This window comes from Paroedura picta, chromosome 4, assembly GCF_049243985.1.
Source record: "Paroedura picta isolate Pp20150507F chromosome 4, Ppicta_v3.0, whole genome shotgun sequence".
NCBI classification, from domain to species: Eukaryota; Metazoa; Chordata; class Lepidosauria; order Squamata; family Gekkonidae; genus Paroedura; species Paroedura picta.
The window spans coordinates 56141119-56163841 of record NC_135372.1 but is presented as its reverse complement, the minus strand read 5'-3'; the positions used below and the strand labels follow the sequence as shown (position 1 = coordinate 56163841).

General features: G+C 44.2%; 1 protein-coding gene and 1 long non-coding RNA gene across 3 annotated transcripts in view; one reads left to right on the top strand and one right to left on the bottom strand.

The window, feature by feature from the left end:
- Positions 1-6477: 6477 nt before the first annotated feature.
- Positions 6478-9718, bottom strand: LOC143835407 (uncharacterized). The gene is made up of 3 exons (XR_013230127.1): positions 9581-9718; positions 7465-7534; positions 6478-7000 (listed from the first exon to the last, which is right to left on the bottom strand). It is a non-coding gene; the product is annotated as an uncharacterized LOC143835407 (long non-coding RNA).
- A 27-nt stretch (positions 9719-9745) lies between these two features.
- Positions 9746-22723, top strand: part of CNN3 (calponin 3) — a 34902-nt gene continuing 21924 nt past the window's right edge. For both annotated transcript variants that reach the window (XM_077332954.1, XM_077332953.1), the window contains exon 1: positions 9746-9976. In XM_077332954.1, coding sequence (XP_077189069.1) covers positions 9920-9976 — 57 coding nt within the window. In that variant the 5' untranslated portion in view covers positions 9746-9919. The remainder of the gene's footprint in view (positions 9977-22723) is intronic.

Here is a 22723-nt window from a genome sequence, read left to right as displayed (position 1 = left end):
CAGGGAGTCCTTCCTTCTCATGAGGTGGCCAAAGTATTTGAGTTTCATCTTCAGGATCTGGCCTTCTAAGGCGCAGTCAGGGCTGATCTCCTCTAGGACTGAGCGGTTTGTTCGCCTTGCAGTCCAAGGGACTCGCAAGAGTCTTCTCCAGCACCAGAGTTCAAAAGCCTCAATTCTTTGACGCTTGGCCTTCCTTATGGTCCAATTTTCACAGCCATACATTGCAACTGGGAATACCATAGCCTTGACTAAATGCACTTTTGTTGGCAGGGTGGTGTCTCTGCTTTTTAGGATGCTGTCTAGATTTGCCATAGCTTTCTTCCCCAGGAGCAAGCATCTTTTAATTTCTTTGCTGCAGTCCCCATCTGCAGTGATCTTGGAGCCCAGGAAAATAAAATCTGTCAAAAGCAAAACTACCTACCATTAAACATTTTACATGAACATTTAATCACATAAGACTGTAAATTGTTCACTGAAACAAAGGAAAGGGGATTATTTACAGTTTTGAATACAATTCAGGGAAAGGAAATTGGGAAGTAACAGACAATACTGTGGTAAAATATAAATACTTGTTCTCTCCTGCTTTAGAGGGTAAAACCAGTTCTATGATGTAGGGCTCTGTGGCCATTCCCAATCAACAAGTATAACTTACTCTCTCAATGGTCACTACTGCCTCCCAAAGTGCTAAGCTAATACATCAACTGCAGTGTTCTTATGGACATAGCTAGGCTTCAGTTACTATACAGGTGCTGCTATACAAAAATCCATGAAAAGCTGGTGGCCTAGCAAGATCTCACACCCTGAAATGGTTGTGGTTACTAGGAAATCACAGTACTATTGTGTATAGATCATTTTGCTTAATGATCTCTCAGTCCTGAACATCCTCACAGCAATCCAGACCCCAGCAAGACTAGGGCTTGATTTTTCCTGCCTATTTTGTTCTAACTTCTTTTACTTGCTTCTTTCCTAGTATCTTAGCTGGTTTGTTGGCTACTGGCCCTGAGAAATTCTGCCTTCCTAAAGAAGTTCAAATAGCAATTGACAATTTCCCCCCCTATATCTTGCATTTTATAAGTAAAGCAAATTACATCTGGCAGATAGTAAGATGTTCACATTTAACCTTATTCTCCTTATCTTAATGTATTGTTTCATTGATTAGTAAAACAAGTTGGAATAGATTAGATCTAATGCAAGAAATGTGTTCTGTTACCATTTATTATGAATGACAAAACATCAAAAGTGTATTACATAGTTTTCTTAGTACTGCCAAATCTTGTGATATTATCACTTGCCTTGTAATGTTTTTGTACTTTTTTTAAAGCACTCAGTACAGAAGGTATGTTAATCTCAGTTTTCATTGCCCAAAAAAGGAAATCTCTGTTTCATAGTTGGTGAAGAAAACTTGAGCATATAACTGTGACCATTTCTATACAAATACAAACCTCCACATTCACATTCTTAAATAATCAAAGTTTGTAAAACTTTAACCTAACTTTTTGCCTCCCTGGGAGTAGATCCAAATTTAATGCCCCATAACCCCATGGTTTCCTAATTCACTTTTTCTACTGTTTTTTCCTTCAGATCTGAACTTGTAGTTTTCCAGTGAGGAATTCCTCATTTTGAATTTTGTTTCCTGCTCACCTTTTCTATCATCAGTTTCACATGTTCGCCCTCCTTTCTCCCAAGTTCTTCCCTGGATGATCCTCTCTTTTTAAAGCATAATTTTGACTATATTATGATGCATATTTTCCCCCTCATTATAATACAGCAGCATTATAATATTGGGACAAAACAGACATGAGGTTTCATACAGACTTCTCCATAAAATTACTCATCTGTGAAGTTCCTATTCTCCCCTTTTTTGGGTGGGGTGGGTAGGTCTTGATGCCACACGTTTATAATGTTACTTCATTCTCCCACCACTTCAGATGTGTTTCCTTTTTTTCAATGTTATGATGCTATAAATTACTGCATATGCCAAAAAAGGCGGTTCCATCACTGACAAATTACATGAGGACACATTAACAACAGCAACAACAACTACTACAACTACTACTACTACTATTACCACTACTACTATTAATACTACTATTACTACTTCATTTTTATAGCCTGCCCTTCCCTCAGGGTGAGCGTGCGTCATAATTATTGAATAACACTTATGAATTGGTGTACCCACAGTACAACTATTGCCATCCATTTTGTTAGTTGGTGACTAAGAAGGAGCAGGGAACCATTGAAATAGTGACAACCTTGCTGTTCCCCACAATGCATTAAAATTCTTATTTTTCATTAGAAAGTGCCTCATCTTTTTTTTTTTTAGGATTGAGGAATGGCAGTGAAAAAGACAGCACTCTTTTTAAGTGGAAAAGGAGTATAATCACAAAAACACTCCACTCAGACCACCACCCTTGTGAGTAAAGATATGCGGAACAGACAGATTCTAATAAATGGTGATTCCCACAATGCTACTGTAACAGAAGTTTCCTAGTATACAGTAATAGTAGTGAAAGTTTATTGCATTAACCATGGGCCATCACAATGATACAAAATCCATACATGATTAAATATTTTATCTCTATCTAGTTATTAGCTTTATATCAAATAACACTTACACACATATGTAATGTGATATAAAGCTAATCACTAGAGATAGCTAAAATTGGCTACAAATTACAAACAACTGAGCTGGAGGGTCCCATGTCTCCAACTGTTGGCCAGACAAAGATGGCGATCCTGCTTTATGTGGATAATATGGTGCTGACCTCTTTGATCACATTTGGCCTGAAAAGACTCTTGGACAATTTGGGATTATACTCCAAGGAGGATAGGTTAAGTATAAATTACCTAAAAACTAAGGTGATGCTGTTTAGGAAAGGACTGAAAAAAATTGTCTGGAGCATTTTGGGCATGCAAATAGAACAAGGTGACTCCTATAAATACATAGGAATAACTTTTAGTGAGACACTGTCCTGGAAAGTACATCTCACAAATATACGAGCAACAACTCAGAGAAGCTTCGGGGGGCATAGTAAAATTCTTCTCAAGGGGGTGCTGCCTAGTTGATTCAGCCATTAAACTATTTGGTAGTAAAGTGATTCTTTGTCTGTTATATGGAGTTGAAATATGGGGCTGGGAGGAACAAATATTGATTAACCTGGAGTGCGTTCAAAACCTGTTTATGAGAAGGATCCCTGCACTCCCAATCAGGTCACCAGAGGCCCTTACGAGGTCTGAGGTGGGATTACCTTCTTTAAGTGCCTGGGTTAATGTAATTATTCTAAAATACCGGATGAAGCAGGTACTTAGAGACTCGGATTTCCTTAGTCGTCAGAGGCTGTTGCTATCATTAGAACAAGACAAAGCTCATTCTGAGCATCTCAGCTTAATTCAACCACAATGCTCTATTCCTAGTACACAGTGAGAAGATAATGGGGGGGGGGAGGAGCAAGAGGCATTGTGGAACTAGTAGGAGAAAGTGAAGGGAAAATAAGAGTCTGTGTAGAACACAGGACTCCTAATTTAGTAGTACTTGCACTGTGCAATTGTACTGTTATTATCTGAAATGTCATGCAGAGACATAACATGGTAAAATACTGAAATACCAGAACATACATGTAGCTGCCATATACTCAGACTACTGGTCTGTCAAAATCAGTATAGTCTACTTGAGGGTTCCCCAATGTGGTGCCCATGGACATCTGCCATCACCTTTCCCGGTGCCCACCAAGTGTTTTTAGGAATGGGATCAAATGGGGACCCTGCCCAGTCAGCCATTGGCGATCTGATCGGCTGTATAATCTACAATAACCACAGTGTTGGTTTTCCTCTCTCTCTCTTTCCTAATGTATTTTAATTAGTTCTCTTGTCAAAGCCAGTTTGGTGTAGTGGTTAGGAGTGCAGATTTCTAATCTGGCAAGCCGGGTTCGATTCTGCACTCCCCTCCCCCACATACAGCCAGCTGGGTGACCTTGGGATCGCCACAGTACTGAGAAAGCAGTTCTGACCAAGCAGTAATATCAGGGCTCTCTCAGCCTCACAGGGTGCCTGTTGTGGGGAGAGGAAAGGAAAGGAGATTGTAAGCCACTTTGAGACTCCTTCTGGTAGAGAAAAGCGGCATATAAGAACCAACTCTTCTTCTTCTTGTCTTAGGCAGTTGGGTTTGCTCTCTGTGTGTCCATACGTGTGTGGTTGGCTCTGCTTCCTGCTTGGCTGGGGGCCCCTGGTCTACTCTGACTGGTAGCAGCATTTGATATTGCCAGGTAGATATCTTTTACATCACCTGCTACCCGATGACTGAACCTGGGACATTATGCACAGAAAGAAAATTGCCCTTCCTCTGGAAGAAAAACAACATAAAACTGATACTATTCCGTATTCCTCATATGGTAATCTTCTTTGCTGAGTCATGTAAAATGAACTGAGACTTCTACAACGTTAAGAGAACACCTGCCTAACAACTATAATGAATATGGAAATGTGAAAAAGTATATATAATTAATTTAAACAACATGAGTCCAATTATAAACTGAATCCAATTGCAACAATAATTTTATTTACATAGTAAGATGTAAGATGCCTTGAGTTCTACAAGGTATAAAAGTGGCTACTAAATGTTTTAAATAAACAGTATCTTAGGCCACAGTTGTTTAAGACAAGGCCAATGAAACAGGAGCAACCTTGTAGAAGTTTCTTTGCTGTTTTGACTTTTGATCATTAGGAATCACTACACTCTGCTCTAGAATTTTGTTTTGTAATTTTTTAGTTCACTTCCGTCTAATTTGTCAACTGGCTATAACTAGCAGGACTGGTCAAATATCATCTACTAGAAAACAAAGTAATCCTTAACATGTAAGTTCACATAAACCATAACATGAATCAGTCACTATAGTTCTCCCTATATTTAAACTTTAGACATTTTTATGTATGTTTGTTTGTTTTGGCTTATATTATTTAAGCTCTATGTTTACCTGGTGAGTTTTCTGACAATTCTTAAAAATGCAGTCAGTCTAAGTGTTGATTGTGAAATATTCATAAGCACAATATAGGAAACAACAACTGCTAAGAAAATGAATGAAAACAGAGGCACCTTGCAGCACTGTACAAGCAACCATTTTTCAAAAAGCAGATGAAATTCTTATAATATAAATGATGAAAAAGGAACACTGTCAGCACGAAATCTGGGAAACTTTGCAACTATAACACAGTAGGTATAACAACAACAACAAAAGCAACTATTACTGAGCACTGTATCTACCAAAGTGAAATGAGATGAGAATATTCTTCCATTCTCAGATAAAAGTGTACAAGCGTGCAAATGGCCCATTATTCACGGCCGCCGAAACGGCAATTTCGGGTCACATGGAAAACGCGGAGGGGGAAGAAGCGAAGCAAACCGCTTATGCACGGGACGGGACGCAACGGTGGCAAAACCCAGAGTAACCGATTATGCACGCGGCGACCCCGGTGCCACTTCTGGTTGCGCCCCGGTCACCCGGAAGCTGCACTTTCTTCCGCGTTTCACTAATGCGGCTTTTTCGGCGGCATGCACCAAAACTGCAGCCGGTTGCAGCTGGCTCCGTGCGTTATCGGTGGTTTTAGTCGCCGCCATTCCACCCCGAATGTGCGCTATCCCCCCCCCCCCGTGCATAATGGGCCAATGCCAAACACAGAGGAGGACCAAGTTCATTATAAAGAATGACACATTTTCTCCTATGAGCATTTCCACTGAGATTTAACATCACCAACACTCTAGTCTAGTAATTCATTTCTGTTTCTGGCATTCCTACACCCCATCAGATTCACACTAGAACAAAGAGAGATCTGCTGCTCTGATTTGAGCAGCCATTCATGAAAGCTCAGGCTGACCCTGACCCAAACTTTGTTAGTCTTTAAGATGCTACTAGACTTTTGTTCTTCTCTACTGCTATCAAAAAGAACATTAATTAAACAAAGGATTTGTTTTAATTGTAGATTTTTTTCTAGATTTCCCCCTCCCCCACTATAAATATTTGAGTTTTTTTAATTTGCGGGGAATTGACTGATCCCAGTCCAGTGATGCTTCTATAGGGAGAGCCTGTCCATGCCTCTGAAAGATTTTTTGCACACTGATGTGCTTTTGTAGAGGCTCCCTCTGTTAATCGTGGCTTCTGTGCTGGCAGAGTGGGGTGAGGTGGGGGTACTCCTATCAATTTTGCACCATTATATGATTGCAAGGGTGGGAAATTGTATCCATTGTTGTGTTCTGATACCACTGAATTCTATCCAAGTGCAAAACACTGTAAATAGAATAACGGTATCAAGACAGCAGTGCCAAAACAACAATCAAAATGATAAGCGCAATGGGAAAGATCAATGCAAATGAATGCCTGGCAAACAACTGCACAAGTGTCCTGGCAGAGGGGGGAAAGCAGCATCCTTGCTTATAAAATCAATTCATATCCACAATTCACTGTGAATAACAATCACGTGGCTAATTTAACTGAAAATTAAACTACGAAGGGAATGTGTGCCTAATGTGGACTTAGCCACTGAGAAGGCAGGAAGGAAATCAGCACAGCCACTGATCCATAAGCAATAGCTTCTTTTTATTCAACAAGCAACTGTATCTCTCCGCACCATGTGTTAAAAATTAGTGGCCGCTTCAAATTCCAAAAGGAAAGTTTCATGCATGCTATTTTTCCATAACGTTGCTTTAAAAAAAAAGTCTGAGCAGCCAAGGATTCTAGCTGCTCTTGACGTTTCTTCTCTTTTTGGCAGAAGTGATGAGCAGAGTGCTCTCCAGCAGTCGACAACTGCCAATTCTCCCTCTGGTTATCCCATGACACCAGGATCTTCACATATAGTTCCCGATATGTTTCCATAATTTTTTTCATATCTTTTAATTCACATTGCATTGACTGAATTGCTTGTTTAGCTCACAATCTCTTTAGTCTGCTCTCCATAATAACCCAGTTTGCAACTTGCTTCTTCTTGGGGTGGACTATGAAGTTAAAATGGCCTGAAAGAAATCCAGACAGTGGTCGGAGCTACAAGGCAGCACTGGCTCAGACTTGCCCAGCAATAAGTGTCAGATCACCCATTGCTTCTTCCTTTACTGCCACAGGCAGAGCTGTTACTGAGGCTTGGATCTGCTTGTTTCTGGCTGTCAGTAGCCCTCCAGTGGGAATCTTCCCTTTAAATTAAATGGCTGGTCTTCCCCCGCTTCCAGCACACTCCTGTTCTTCAACAAAACTTTCTTTTCCATAGCTCCTCCAATAGCCATCTGCCCAATTTACCCTTTCTGTTCACATCTACCCACACACCTGTATGCTATTATGAGCACCCTTGAGCCCAACATTTAAAAGGTGTTTAGCCATAGAATCCTGACCTGGAAGCTATTCTTCCTAGCCTTGGAAATGAGAGGGTACTCTGCAGATGCTCAGAAATACTTGGAAAAGAGGCAGTCGGCACCATGTCACTCACATTTAGGGCAGTTTTCCAGATAGCCCAGATTTCCAGTCTTCTGAACCACAATATGCATTTTGCTAAATAGCTATAGGGATAAAAGTATTGATTATATGGTAGGGGGGACTAGAAGACACAATACAATTAGTCTTTGGTAAGGAAAAGCACCCACTGTGTACTCGGGTTCATACTTTGTTCACATTCTAACTATTCCAAGGCTGATTCACTCAGTTTGTATACTCTGTTTTTCTCCCCAATAGGGCCTCGAAGCAGTTTCACTGTTCCCTCCTCCACTTCATCCTCACAGCAACTCTGTGAGGCAGTCTACACTAAGAGTGTGTAAGTGATCCAAGGTCACCCAGCAAGCTTCCCTGACCTGTGCGCCTGGTTTTCCCAGATCCTCACCTGCCACTGTAACTACTGCACTGTATGAGATGGACATGTGTATTAGCTGCATCTCTGAGTCTTCCTGGCCAGATCTTGCCTCCAACGTGATAGTGCATGGGTTATCTACACTGAGTTCAATGCTTTCGGGAAATTGAGTTATTCCCTGCTTCCCCACAGCACTGTGGTACAGAAGGTTGGCAGACCCGAAGTGACACAGGGACACTCTAGCTTTTCACAAAAACTTTACAAAGTTTTACCCTTTCACTCCCACTTCTCAGTTCCTCCTGCCAACCAAAAGGAATTGCCACTCTTGTATTCATGCTCCACAAGGAATTTCCATGACTTTTCTCCAGTCTTTCCCAAACCTGTTTTGTTCTGAAGTTTTGGGAAAGATCACATTAATGCCTAGATGGTTTCTGTGTAGGTTGGAAATGTGGTTTTTCCTGCCCTCACAGCAGCCAGTTCTCTTTCCCCAGTCTCATGGCAGTCATTTTTTCCCCACCACTGGGGGAGCTTCTTAGTTTTGTTTTTTGTTTTTAAACCTGGCACTAGAATATCATTGTATCAATATACCATTGTAACAATAGGTGTAGGAGATACTCTTCGGCTTTCATTAAAGCAAAGTAAATCTCTAGTCCTCTCCCTTACAGAGATAAAAGGAAAAGGGAAGAAAGTAGAGACATACTTAAAAAAAAGAAATCTTGAGATTCAGAACACCTAACAACATCCACATTCACAATAGGATCAATATCCAAAAGCTGGGGTGGCCACCTCTGGAGGACTGGAGCATGGAAATTGCAAGTAAACCATGTAGAAGCCCCACTGCTGCTGAACTTTCTCAAGCAACAAAGAAGCTACAACATCTCATCCTCGTAGGTGACTCTACACCTGAGAAGTGCCAAGTAAAACCTATGCGTAATTAAAGTGTGGTAGAATTCTCATCATGATTTATAATTTCAAATGGAAAGTCATTCACTCCACTGATTTGTGCATTTCAAATGTTTGGTAAACACGATTACATCTGAGAAAGCTATTTTCAGCATAATTTGGTTGTGCATTGTGATAATCACGCAAGGGCAAAGGTCAGCTTATGCATGGCTTTTGTTTTGTTTTGCCAACAAGTGGCAGGTGAGTTATCATGACTCCCACAGGGTTTTCAAGGCAAGAAATGTTCAGAGGTGGTTTGGCCTTCCCTGCCTCTGCTCAACAACCCTAGTATTCTGTGGCTGTCTCCCATGGGCTAAAATCAGCATGGCTTGCCCCAGATTTAATTTTTTTCCCCATGTTCAGGTGATGTGGCTATTATGACATGAGAGTTCATCCTAGTCGTCTGGCCAACTGTAGGGGCCCGGTTGACTAAACCACACAGGGAAAAGAAAGCACACTGCAGAGGGGGTTCCGCCGCCTGGATTCAGGCCCCTCCAGTAGTTCGGAACAAAATGTGCATCCAAAGGCCCCTTTACGACCAACAAAGTTTTATTCAAAGCGTGAGGTCTTAAAGGTACTTAAAGGGGCTACCCACCTGAATTCTGTAGGTCGGGCAGGGGAGGGCTCTCCCCCGGGGTATGGTTGTCTGGACTCAGGTGTGTCACCTACAGCAGGGGTAGTCAACCTGTGGTCCTCCACAGCATTCGCTGGCAGGGGCTCATGGGAATTGCAGTCCATGGACATCTGGAGGACCACAGGTTGACTACCCCTGTACAGACGTACAGACTACCCCTGACGGGGTCAGAAGGCTGCAGCTCACCTCCGGGGTCCTGAGAAGGCTGTGCTAGCGGCCTGGAGGGAAACGCAGGCTGGCCGAGGCGAGAAGCGACAAGGCCGCCCTCGGCCAGGGGCGGGACTAGAAGTTTCTACGGCCCGTAGCGAGGCGTCGACGGCGGCTTCGCACTCCGGCAGCCCGCCTGATCCGCGTCCCCTCCTTCCCTCCTCCCTCTTCCACTCCGGCCCGCCCTCGCTCACTCCCCGCGGGCAGGACGGAGCAAGCAGTCGAGCGCAGGCAGGGCACACCCGCCAGCCTCCCCACCTCTGGCACAGCGGCTGACTTGCACACAGCGGGCACCGACACCGACCCGGCGTCGCCACCATGACCCACTTCAACAAGGGCCCCTCTTACGGGCTCTCCGCCGAGGTCAAGAACAAGGTAGGGCTCGGCCGGGGGTGGGAGGGCGCTGGCGCTGGCGCTGCCTTGCCTGCCCGGGCTTTGTTTGCGCTTCAGGATAGGGCTCTGCTGGAGGAGGGAGGGGGTGCCAGAGGAGTTGTGCCTTCCTTCCTTCCGTCCGTCCGTCCGTCTTCTGGGTGGGAGATGGCGCTGGGGCTGGGGCGAGAAATTGCCTCTTCCCCTTGCTCCGTTCTTCAGGTTGGGAGAGTTTCATCCCACCCACCCCCTTAGCACAAGCGCGCATATTTCTGGTTGCGGAAACTCCCTTCATATCGTCCTCTTTTGAGGCAAAAGGAAATAAGCCTCTTCCTTCGCTCAGTTCACTTTCCTTGTACCATTTTCATGGAAAACCATGCCCGGCGTATAAAAAGAGTTTCTTTATTTTAAAAGGAGATGGAAGTCTGCAACTTAATGATGCGGTTTTCATTAAAGGATGCGGGTGGTCTTTTGTCGTAGAACTGAGTGAAAGAGTTCGTGGTTTGCACAGCAGAATGACTCCAGCTTCATCCTTTTGGAGGCAAGGGCTTTCCATGGAAGTACTCGATTGGGACTGAACTGATTTGCTTGGTTGCTTTATGGGACGCGGGGAAGCGACTAACTCGCTTTCAAAGCCCTCGTCTTATTGGCTTGGGGAAGAGACCACCATTCTTTCCTCCCAGTGCAGAATGGGAACCCATATCCGCCTTTTCTAGATTGACGTGAGGCAGATCACGCTCCCGATCTCTCCTTTTATTTTCTTCGGGGGGGGGGGCATTCTTAAACAGCAGCACATTTCTCAAGGCCGATGACATAAAATTCGAATAGGGGCAAACAGAGGTAAACTGGATTGGACAGAGCGAGCCGTGCTGTGCTGCGTGCGCTCCCCCCTTTTTACTCTGGTGACGATGAAAGCTCTTGCGCGGCCCCCACCTTTCCCACCCGCTTGTCCTGGAGGCGCACAGAGGAAGGGATGGCTCTCCTCCTCGCCGCTGCAGTGGCGCGCTGACTTCAGAAGCATTCCTCTGTTGCGGTCTCCCTTTCCGAGGCCGCTTCCTTTGCCGGGGAGAAGCAGTTGCTCGTCCGTCGCGCTTGGAAGTTTTTGGCAACCGATCGCACCCCTTGATTTGATGTCGAGGGCCGGAGGGTGGGGGTGGAGGCGTCTGCCTGCCTTCTGTCTTTCGGCGGGAGGCTGTTTCGCAGGCCAAGCCGGGGGCGCTTTCCGGCTAGCCTCATCCCTCCCCTTCTTCCAAGCTGCAGAGGCCGAGGCGACCATCAGGCCGCCTCTCGACTCGAGTGCGGGACGGACAGGGCGAAGGCGCGGGACGGATAAACAAAGAGAGGAAAGCCCGTGGCGGCGTTTTTGCGCTCGCGATTGTGCCTTCCTCGGGCGGCGATGAGAGGGCGGCTGTGGCGCCGAGGATTCCCCTTCCCTTCCCTTCTCCACGGCTTCAAAGACCCTCGCTCGGATTTCAGCCTATGGGACCCACCCAAGGTCGGGAGATGGCGGCAGCAGGGGGAGTGCGAGGTGCTCCCAGCCTACGTGGCTCCAGTCTAGCGCTTGCTCGCGCCAGGCAGGATGGCGTGCCGGGGAACTGGCTGGACAGCCCTGGCTTTCTCTTCAGAGCCGGCCCTTTTCTCTTTCTTGCAGAGTTCCCCGGCCTAAGAGGAGACTTGATAGCTTTGAAGGGAAAGTAAAATGCACATAACCTAAAGTGGCCCAAACAAAGCCTGCCTGTCAAGCCGAGAGAGGAGGCCTCAAAACCATGAGGAAAAGGATTGTCAGATCAAAATGCCCCCAAAGTACCATTTACACAGTGGAACTGGCAAGCGAGAAAGCGTGATGCTTTCAGGAAATGAGAGTGGGATGCAGTTCCACTGGATCCAGTCTTCCCGGTGTCCCCCCCCCCCCCTAGTCCTGACACTATGACTCATGGAGCCCTCCTATCTGCACCTAGACATTACCATCTCCTGATCTTCATATGATACTGTCTCCTCACTTGCACATTTCCTGTTGGCTCTTGGATGCTGTCAGTGTTTTCCAAGCGTCATGATGCACTGATATGGGAATGGAGCCAGATTTCAGGGGAATTTTGTTTGTTTTCGATCCTTCCATTCTGGGCAGAAGTATTTTTTTAAAAACAAGAAACCAAAGCTTGTCAAATACGCCAACATCATATTGTTAATTTTCTGATTCCTTTTGGTGTGGAGAACACATGAGAAATGCCACCTGTTCACCCCCCCCCCCAGATACACACTTCCAGCTCAAAGCCCCTGCACATTCCTACCACATTACATCATAGGGTACTGGGGAGAGACCAGCCAATCCGTGTGGGCGTTGTGCACAGAATGCTCATTGTCTCCACACTGCTGCTCTCAAATCCAAAGTGGTGGGGAGGAGTGGGGGAAAGACAGATACACACAAAAGAAGCTGCTTCTGGTTGGGCTTTAGTTTCCATTAACTCCTCTGGGAAATAAAGTATTCCAAGACTCTCTTCACTCTTCATCTAGAGATTATGTCCTAGTGGCCCTGAATCCCCATGATAAAACACAATACTATAATATTGGCAAGATGACATATAGTACATGGAAAATGGGAATTAGACAAAGCTGGATTTTTTCAGTCAGGAGAGGACTAGGAGTGATGAAACCAACAATTCTAAGTATTTATTTTGATGCTCAGAGAGTTTCATTTTTAGCTGGGCATTTGCCTCAGCCTGTTTTAAAAGCTCATTTGCATGTATGTGTATTTGCAAGTAATTCCCAGGGATTCAGTAAGTGAGCATAGGACTTCAGTGTAACAGTGGTGCCCTAAATTCTTGTTCTGGTTGTCTTTGCTTTTCCATCTACTTTTATGACCTACGTATTGGACTGAACATCTGTTCTACACTATTTATTGAATTAAAAATGGCAAAGTTCTTCATTCATGGAACTGAACGTTCTTATTTTCTCCCTCCCATTGTAGCCTCCCTGCACCCCCAGATTACTACTGCTAGGTCAAGGGGCCCTCAAGAACATCATGATGCATGAGTGTGCAGTTGGGGGGAAGGTTGGTGAAAATATTCCCCCCGTCACACATTCACACACACACAATGATAGAAGTGCCCTTCCACTGGCAGAAGATGAGCTTTGGATCCAACTCATGGTTTAGATAAAATATCTTTAATCTGAAAACCTGAAAATGTGACAAGCCCTTGAAATGAAAAATAAACTTGAGAGTACATTTCCACAAAGATGCAACATATTGTGTGTGTGAACATACACACACAATTTCCTTGCTATCCAATAAGTAACATACTTATGGCAGAATTATCACTCTGAAATTGTCATTGAATAATGTCCAGCTTTATTTAAATAATAATATGGCTTGACAGTTCAGTGAAACTTTATAACACTAATGCAATACAATAAATGTACTCATTTTGCAATATTCATGGATGCTTTAGGCTGATTCTGCATTGAGCAGGGGGTTGGACTAGATGGCTTATATGGACCCTTCCAACTCTGATTCTATAAAATTGTCTTTAAGTGTTGCAGCTACAGAGTTGTAAAGTAGCTGTGAAAAGATGCTTTGTACAAAGGAATTGCTTCCTCCATAGGTGGTTTATTGCAGTGATCTTGCCAAATGAGAGACTGTTGTATATAAGCAGGATAATAGCATTTCAGTATTAGTTTGTCAGAAAAATAGCATATCACTTTTCACTGCTTGGTTCATATATCTGTTATTCAATCCATTCCTACTCTGTAGGACTATTGGTTTCAGCAGAACATACTGCCAAGTTCACTGTTTCTTCTCCAGTCCAAAGCATATTTATTCCCAAGTGAGTTTAGCAGCTATTAATTGGACTTCTTTCTTAGTGAGGGGTTTAGAATCATACTCTATGCAGGCTTTCTCAACCAGGGTTTCATGAAGCCTGGAGGTTTCTTGATAGCTCTGGAAGGGTTTTCTAAATGGGTGGGAGTTAATTAATTTTTATTTTAAAATTTGTTAAATATGACCATATATACTTATGTTGACCCCCCCCCCCCAAATTACCAATGATGGGCCTGGAGGGAAGGGAAGGGGCTCTGTATAGACATGTACACAGCTATGCTTCCCCACCATATTCTGCATGAACATGACACTTCTGGGGTTTCTCAAAGCCTGAAGAAAGTTTCTGAGGTTTCTCAGTGGCAAAAAAGTTGAGAAAGGCATATGTTTCTTTTAACTATCTTATTTTCTAATGCCCATTCACTTGGATCTTACCCTATTTTTGTTCCTTTACACTAAGCACTGATTCATTCCAATCGCAGAATAAGGATCCATTTCATTTTTTCTCTCACTCTCCATACCTGTTTAAAACTACTATATATGCTCATTTTTCACTCCTGAGTAAGGCTCTTATTTTCTCATATGATTATGTTGGTTGGTTGGTTGTTCCCCACTTGAAGGATGCCAGTTTGGCATCTGCTAGAGCTTGGTCCTTCTCAGTAATGACTCCCACCTTTTGCAGTGTACTCCCTAAAGAGAAACGGGCAGCATTCTTCTAAGTCTTCAAAATATAATGTGATTATGGGTTAGGGCTTTTAATGGGATCCAAGCTGCAGGTATGGCAGGGGGTTGTTACTGGGTTTTTTTGGATTTTATATTGTTTTAATTTGGAATTGTAAACTGCCTTGAGATGTAAGGGAAAGGCAGGATATCTATCTTACATAGTAATTCTCAATATGGCCAAATATGTGAATGTTTAAATCAAGACACTGAAGCCATGGACAGACAAAACATAGTTTATGTAAACCTGAAAATAAACCAGATTTCCCAGAAATCTGAAATATGGGAGGAAAAGTACATGGGTGGAGGGTTTAGAAAGTCAAAGTAGTAGAAATAGTACCTGTAAGTTTAAGAAACTCAGTTGCTGTTGTTGCTATTGCTAAGCAGCCATATCAGTACTGCCAGACTTCAAGCCTTGGTTTCTTACAGTAAAAGGGGGGGGGGGGGGAGGGAGAAACAGGGCCTTTTCCAGAGCTGTTTTGCCTTTAAGGGAGGCCTCAATGGGACAAGACCTGGCAGCAATTACTGGGCAATCTGATACCACCTGTCTTGGATGGCTCACCCAGCACTGACCCATGAAAACCAATGTGATGTACAGTGTCATTCTAGATTCTGGGATACCAATGTTCAAATACCCACTCCGCAATGGAAGTTTACTTCCATTGGGTCTGTCCTTGGGCAAGTCACACATTCTCAGCCTAATCTATCTTACTGGGTTTTTGAGGATAAATTGGAGCAGAAGACAAAGATGTAAGCTGCTTTGGGTCCACATTAGGTAGAAGAGTGATGCATAACTGAAGTAAGTAAAGATAACAGAAGATGGTGGGACAAATAAAAGATGGGTGTCTGGGTAGGAAGGAGACAAGGAAACAGAGTGTGATGAGAATAGGTTGCCAGAAGGAGGAAAATAAGAAATGGTATGGAAAGGAGATACAGGGGAAAGTGAGATACACCACATATATTCTTGTGGGTTTCATCCTGCACACCTGGGCCTGGTCTGTCAACTGATGCTGCACAGCTGGGCCATAGTTTTCCTGGGTAGAGGCTTCTAGGGAGAAGGAAGGAGGGACAGCTGAAGGTTGGGGGGCAATTAAAGGTAAGAGGGTTGATGTGTAGAAAGAAGCAGGAAAAGCAGCAAGACTATGGAAGTTTTCAGGGGAGGAAAAGAGGATATAGTTGATAGGGCTGCAAGCTTTGGGTTGGGAAATATCTGGAGATTTTCAGGGTGGAGCCTGAGGATGGCAGAATTTGGGGTGGGGTGGGGTGGGGTGGGGAGGGAATTCAGTGGGGTTTATTGACAGAGTCCACCCTCCAAAGCAGCCATTTTCTCCAGGGGAAACTGATCTCTGTCATCTGGAGATTAGTTATAAGCCCACCTGGAAGTTGGCAACCCTAGTGTTGGACAATGGGAAAATGAGATCCCCCACGGAAGTTTTTGCAGGTCCACAACTTGTAAATCTTTTCATGAATAATGGCTCAGATCCTCTGATAATATGGTTCCTGAGCACTGAGAGCGGTAAAAGTTTTGAATTCCGGAAATAATCTGGAGAGAGACTAGAAAGTGATAAGGACTCAAATCAAAATATTCTTTCCTGTCTTTTTGAAACAATACAAGATAAGAATATGTCTTGTTGCCTTGCCCCTGGATTAATGATGTAGTAATGATGTAGAAATAGACCAAAGAAACTCCCACTAAGAGTTCAATTCTCAGGACAAAAGGAAGTAATAGTGATGATCTGTGGGGTACTCTCAGCTTCGCCATTATCATAAAATGAAATCTACCTATAAATAATCCATTCCCACTCTAATGCATACTTGAAGATTCATTGAAGAAATTGGCTTGCCTTTGCCTTGCCAAGAAGCATTCAGACAGGTTTGAAGATAACATATTCACATGTGGCACAAACATAATTTATTCTGAGCTGGTTGCATTGTACAGAAGAGCTCAAGGGATAGCTAACATAGAATTTATGGAACTGGACCAATTTAGATCATATTATCTATATGATGAAGTACGTAATAATAAAACCAAGTTAGGTCAGAAGCCAAACTCAACATACCTTCGCCTGGTTTTCAAAGTGAGGCATGCCTAAATCCATATAAGAATGGAATGGGGGAGCCCTAACTAATCATGCATTACCCATGAGCATACCAAGGACCCAACATTCCAGACTTAAGTGGTACATAGCACTATATTAAGTGAGTCTTAGGCTTTGGCTATTTCTTCATTGTTGCTAGTGCCACAATCCAGTGAAGAGTATATCGCTATAGTCCTTGGAATAATGCATTCAGTATCAATCTGGTCCATATATGTATCATAGAAACATAGAGTTGGAAGGGGCCATACAGGCCATCTAGTCCAACCCCCTGTTCAATGCAGGATCAGCCCAAAGCATCCAAGAAAAGTGTGTATCCAACCTTTGCTTGAAGACTGCCAGTGAGAGGGAGCTCACCACCTCCTTAGGCAGCCTATTCCACTGCTGAACTACTCTGACTGTGAAATTTTTTTTCCTGATATCTAGCCTATATCGTTGTACTTGAAGTTTAAACCCTTTACTGTGTGTCCTTTCCTCTGCAGCCAACAGAAACAGCATCCTGCCCTCTTCCAAGTGACAACCTTTTAAATACTTAAAGAGGGTTATCATGTCCCCTCTCAACCTCCTTTTCTCCAGGCTGATGGCAGGGCTTAAAATCATAGATTTGGCAATAGCTTTATTTTATACAATTGCTGGAGCATTTAGGGCAGCACTGGGCCCTGATGCAGCATCTGACAACCCATCTGGCAGCATCTGACAATCAATGGCACTGACTATCACCCCAGCCCTCTTGCTGAATGGAATCACTTGGGCTAGCAAGTCCAGGAGTTGTACTTGGACTCAAGTTGCTCTCTTGCCACCTGGGAGCTAGAACTGAGCAACAGTCCCCAAGTTGGGAATATAACTGGGTGGCCCAACCCCTAAGACTCCTTACACTCAGGCTCAGCTACCTCCTCCCCCAATTGGATCTGGTTTGATACCCAAACCTCCTATGTCAAGAACATATGGTAACCCCAATCTGACCTCCCAGGCCATGACTCCCTAAGCAGACCCAAGTGAAACCTCACCTCTTCCAACCAATCCGAATGCCAATTGGCACCTGGCCATAGCAAAATCCAACTACTGCTGCCTACAAGTTGTTGATGGAGCCAGGGAAGGATCCTCCTCTCCTGAACCTACTAGCTTCAAAAGCAGCGGTGATAGGCCTGGAGCAGTTGCTTATTAGGATGAGAGTAGCAAAGAGATAATTTTTGCAGTTGACCCTACCCGACCCTTTCAAATCTGCCTTCCCCCCTTCACTCTTAATGTGAAGCTATGGTCGTTCAAACAAAGAAGAACTAAATTAAATGGTTTATAAAACAAATATTTGCCTTGCGCTCTATCACCTCCAAACTCCTGGTGGTCCCTGGCCCCAAGGAAGCCCGCTTGACCTCAACCAGGGCCAGAGCTTTCTCCATTCTGCCCACCTGGTGGAACGAGCTCCCTGATGTGATCAGGGCCCAAACAGTGCCACAGGGCTTGTAAAAAAGAACTCCTCCACCAGGCATTTGGTTGAGGTCAACCTAAACCATTGCTTCCAATTGGCCCCCTAGCCCCCCCCCCTTCCTACTACGACTGCTACGAATCTGCCCAACCTACTGGGTCTCAGTAAGAGTTGAGCTGAGGGTCCTTGAAATTCCACCATTCCTTAATGTTATTGTTGTTATTCACCTTGTTGTTCTGTAAATGATGTTACTTGTATCGTTTTCTTGTTTCATGTAAACCACCCTGAGCCTTTGGGGAGGGCAGTATATAAATTAAATAAGTAAGTAAGTAAGTAAATCTGAAATGTTACACAAAGCATGGATCCAGCCACATCAATTAACACTAGTGAAAATAATGCTGGAAATAGGAAACTACAGTGGAAGGTGGGGGGATGGTGAAAGATTAATAGCTTTTTAAAAACAGATATTGTGCAAAGTTTCAGGGGGTGCAGTTTCCATTGTAAAATGAATTCCAGCCTTCAGTGTTTTTATGAATTAAAAATCTCCTTGTGGTAAACAAATTAATCTGACATCACGGTAGAAGGCTTTAAAGGCCTCATCCTGGAAATTAGATGGTACTTCCTTATAAATCCCAAATGTTTTTCAGAGGAAGTGGTGAGGTAATGTTGTGTGAGCAAGTAGCAGAGTTTTTCAAATAACTGTCTCTTTTCTCTCTTAATGTACTGCATCATAGGGATGGCAGGCAAATGCGGTTAAACATTTGTTAACTGCATGTGGAAATTCCTACGTCATCTGTTTTCTTCAATTATTTTCTATCCCAAGATAGTGTGAAAATCCAGCTGGACCCATATGCAGAAGGAATTTAACTGTCCTGGGTTTTAGTAACAGGATAGCTGCTCAAATTGCTAAGGGCTTTGTTCCTTAAGGTTTCAGTGCCTACATTAAATGCAGTAGTTGTAAATTACAGTGGGTGTTTTCGGCTTCTGTGGTTATGATATACAGGTTTAACTGCTTCTTATGAAACTGAAGAGTTGCAGTGGATTTAAAGTTGATCCATATTGTAATCTGCAGGAAGAGCAAAGGGGGAATCCATGAAGGCAATTGATCAATGTAGCGAAAAGTGTATATATAAATTCATACTCATATGAAATCCTAGGGGGGGGGGTCAGATTGCTTAGACAGGTAGCAGAGAAAGGTTTTAAATAAATAAATACAACTCCTGGTTTGCTGTCCAACTAAGATTGCAAGAAGTGGTACTACCTTTAACTGTTGACAGGCCTCAATAGAAGCGACTCCAGCATGTTTGGCTTAGTCAGTAACGTAACACATAGATGTAGCATGTTTCATACAACAGCAAGTTGGTTAGGACGGGTAGTCAACCTGTGGTCCTCCAGATGTCCATGGACTACAATTGCCATGAGCCCCTGCCATGGACATCTGGAGGACCACGGGTTGACTACCCCTGGGTTAGGAGGCAATTTATCATGCAGCTACAGTCAAGATAGATAGCATACTTAATTTTAGAAGTTTTACTTACTACATTTTTCTACCACTTCTCCAAAAAGAAATTCCAGTCAAAGCAGTTTGTAACACATCATATAGTAAAAATAATATATAATGACATAATTGCTAAAACTACTAAAATAAAACAAGATAGTACCACTAATAAATTTGTAATTCATAAAATAAATATAAAAGAAAGACCTCTGATCATGAAATTATAAAAAACTATCCAGTACTAAAATAGCATTGTAGCTTCTGTAACACAAACAGGAAAGACAGCAGATCAACATCAGATGCCTAGTTGGGGTGGGGCAGAGCCTTGACCTGGCTCAAGAAAACTAATCGATGCTAGGTTTACTTTTGGGATAGAAGAAGAAGAGGAGGAGGAGGCAGAAAAAGAAGAGTTTGTTTTATACGCCACTTGTTCTATACGCCACTTTTCTCTACCCGAAGGAGTCTCAAAAATGGCTTACAGTTGCCTTCCCTTTCCTCTCCCCATAACAGACACCCTGTGAGGTGGGTGAGGCTGAGAGAGCCCTGATATCACTACTCGGTCAGAACAGCTTTATCAGTGCTGTGGCAAGCCCCAGGTCACCCAGCTGGCTGCATGTGGGGGAGTGGGGAATCAAACCTGGCTTGCCAGATTAGAAGTCCACACTCCTAACCACTACACCAAACTGGCTCTATAGGACATTTTATGTGAGGTATCACAGCTGAGAAGCCCTGTTCGTTTCGGACCACGTGCCTTGTTCCCAAAGGCAAGGGCTTCACAAAATGACCTCTGAAGAAGGCTGTATTATTTGAGCTATATGGGAACAGATTGTTGCCCAAATACCCTGGTACCAGGCCATTTTGAGCTGTAAAGGATAAGAGATATAACTGGGCCCAGAAGGCATAAGCAACCAGGACTTTTAAGGACTGATCTAACATGAAATCTGGAATCCTTACCTAACTGCAGCATTTTAGACCAACTGAAGTTTTTGATGTGTCATAAAAGACCAGCCCCACATATAATGGTTTCCAGTAATCTAACCTGTAAGTGACTAGTGGCATTCTTAGGGTATATATTGCTGCACAGGTATGATGGAATAATTATATATGGGATCAGAAATAGATACCATATATAGCTGCCAATGGTGAATTGTTGGCAAGGATGGAGGACGTCATTGTTGCATTAACTTCTGATCTGAGATCAGTTCCGTTTTCACTTTGATTTCTCTTAATAAATTCCAGAAACTGTGGATAGATTTATTGTGGTTTGTTCTGGGGACTGTGAATTATTCCAGTCTGCATGTTTTCCATACAGCTGCCAATAAACAAGTATTTTTCTTTGGTATCTAAAGAATTTGTTTGAGGGTGGGGCCTGGAAACGAAGAGAATTGGCAGAACTATACAAAGAAATGCAATTTCACTGACAGTCATTCATCTTTTGCAGTTTTCTCTCCTTACATGATATTGTCCTCCCCCTTCGGGGGGAGATCGGGCAAGTGGCACCCATAAACCTCATAATTTAAAAATGTTGAGATATATTCTTAGGTGGTATATGAGTTTCAGTTTAACCAAATTTATAATCTATAGGAACCCTATAGCACTGGTCATGTCTGACCCTTGGGGTGATGCCCTCTAGCGTTTTCATGGCAGACTCAATACGGGGTGGTTTGCCAGTGCCTTCCCTAGTCATTACCATTTACCATTTACCCCCCAGCAAGCTGGGTACTCATTTTACCGACCTCGGAAGGATGGAAGGCTGAGTCAACCCTTAGCCAGCTGCTGGGATCAAACTCCCAGCATCAGGGGCAGAGCTTTCAGACTACATGCCTTACCACTCTGCGCCACAAGAGGCTCTACAAACCCTATAGATACATCTTATTTCATTTCTCTTCCTAGATATAATTAATTCAGAGAAAAAGAACCTTCCATAATTGAAAATCTAGAATTGTTCTGTCAGAATCACTGTGATTTCTCTTTGGTGGGTGATTTGGGGAATGTAACAAAATTTTGTCTTCTATTCCAAGAATTTTTTAATGAGATAAGCAAGTATCTGTGATCTTTAAGTGTTCTACAATTATTTTATGGTTTGACTATGAAATATGTATTATCTGAAATTAAATATGTATTGTATGTAACCATTAATAAAGCTGGTGATGCTGGGAAGAGCTGGGACTCATGGTCTAACCACCAATCAGGTCGGCTGTCCCAACTGTCCCATTCCTGATTTGGCTGTCCATCCAATGAAGAAGAAGAAGAGTTGGTTCTTATATGCCACTTTTCCCTATCCAAAGGAGGCTCAAAGCGGCTTACAGTCGCCTTCCCATTCCTCTCCCCACAACAGACACCCTGTGGGGTGAGTGAGGCTGAGAGAGCCCTGATATCACTGCCCGGTTAGAACAGTTTTATCAGTGCCGTGGCGAGCCCAAGGTCACCCAGCTGGTTGCATGTGGGGGAGTGCAGAATCGAACCAGGCATGCCATATTAGAGGTCCGCACTCCTAACCACTACACCAACTGGCTCTCAGAGCAGCCAGTTAGGAAGGATGTCCTGGTTGCATCCCCCTCCAACTTCTTCCATTCGGAAGAAGTTCCAGTCTGGTAAGCAGTAGCTGGGAGGGAGGGCGAAGGCCTGGGACTGTGGGCAAGTGTGGGGAGGGAGCCCCTGCCAGCACTTCCACCACACAGAGCACCTCCAGCTTGCTAGGCCTTAGTAGAGCTGCAGGGCAGTGGGAGGAGGAGCGGTCTGCCCACTAGTGCCTCCTCCCCACGCTCCAAAAGGCCCACTGAGGCCTCCAAAGACCTCGGTGGGCCTTTTGGGGGCAGCAGGGGACAGATGGACTACCCGCCAGTGCCTCCTCATGCCCTGAAAGGTCCACTGAGGCCTCTCCGGGCCTTGGCTGTCCTGCCCGGAGCAGCGGGAGATGTCCTAGCACAGCAGTCCCCAACCCCCGGTCTGGGGACTGGTGCCAGTCTGTGGATCCGTCGGCACCGAGCCACCGCTCCTCCTCGTCCTCCTCCCCGGCTTCTGCCTCAAGGGCTGCCCTGCCACTCTGCCGCCAGCTCTCCTTTGGTGCTCTCCAACGGCCACCATGGCTGGTGCTCCCCCTCAGTGTGGCACTGCACAGCTGCTGCTGGCAGCACCCCCCAGCAGGCGGTGGGAAGTGAGGGGCGCCAGCGGGAAAGCAAATGGAGCAGGGGCTCAGGCAGCA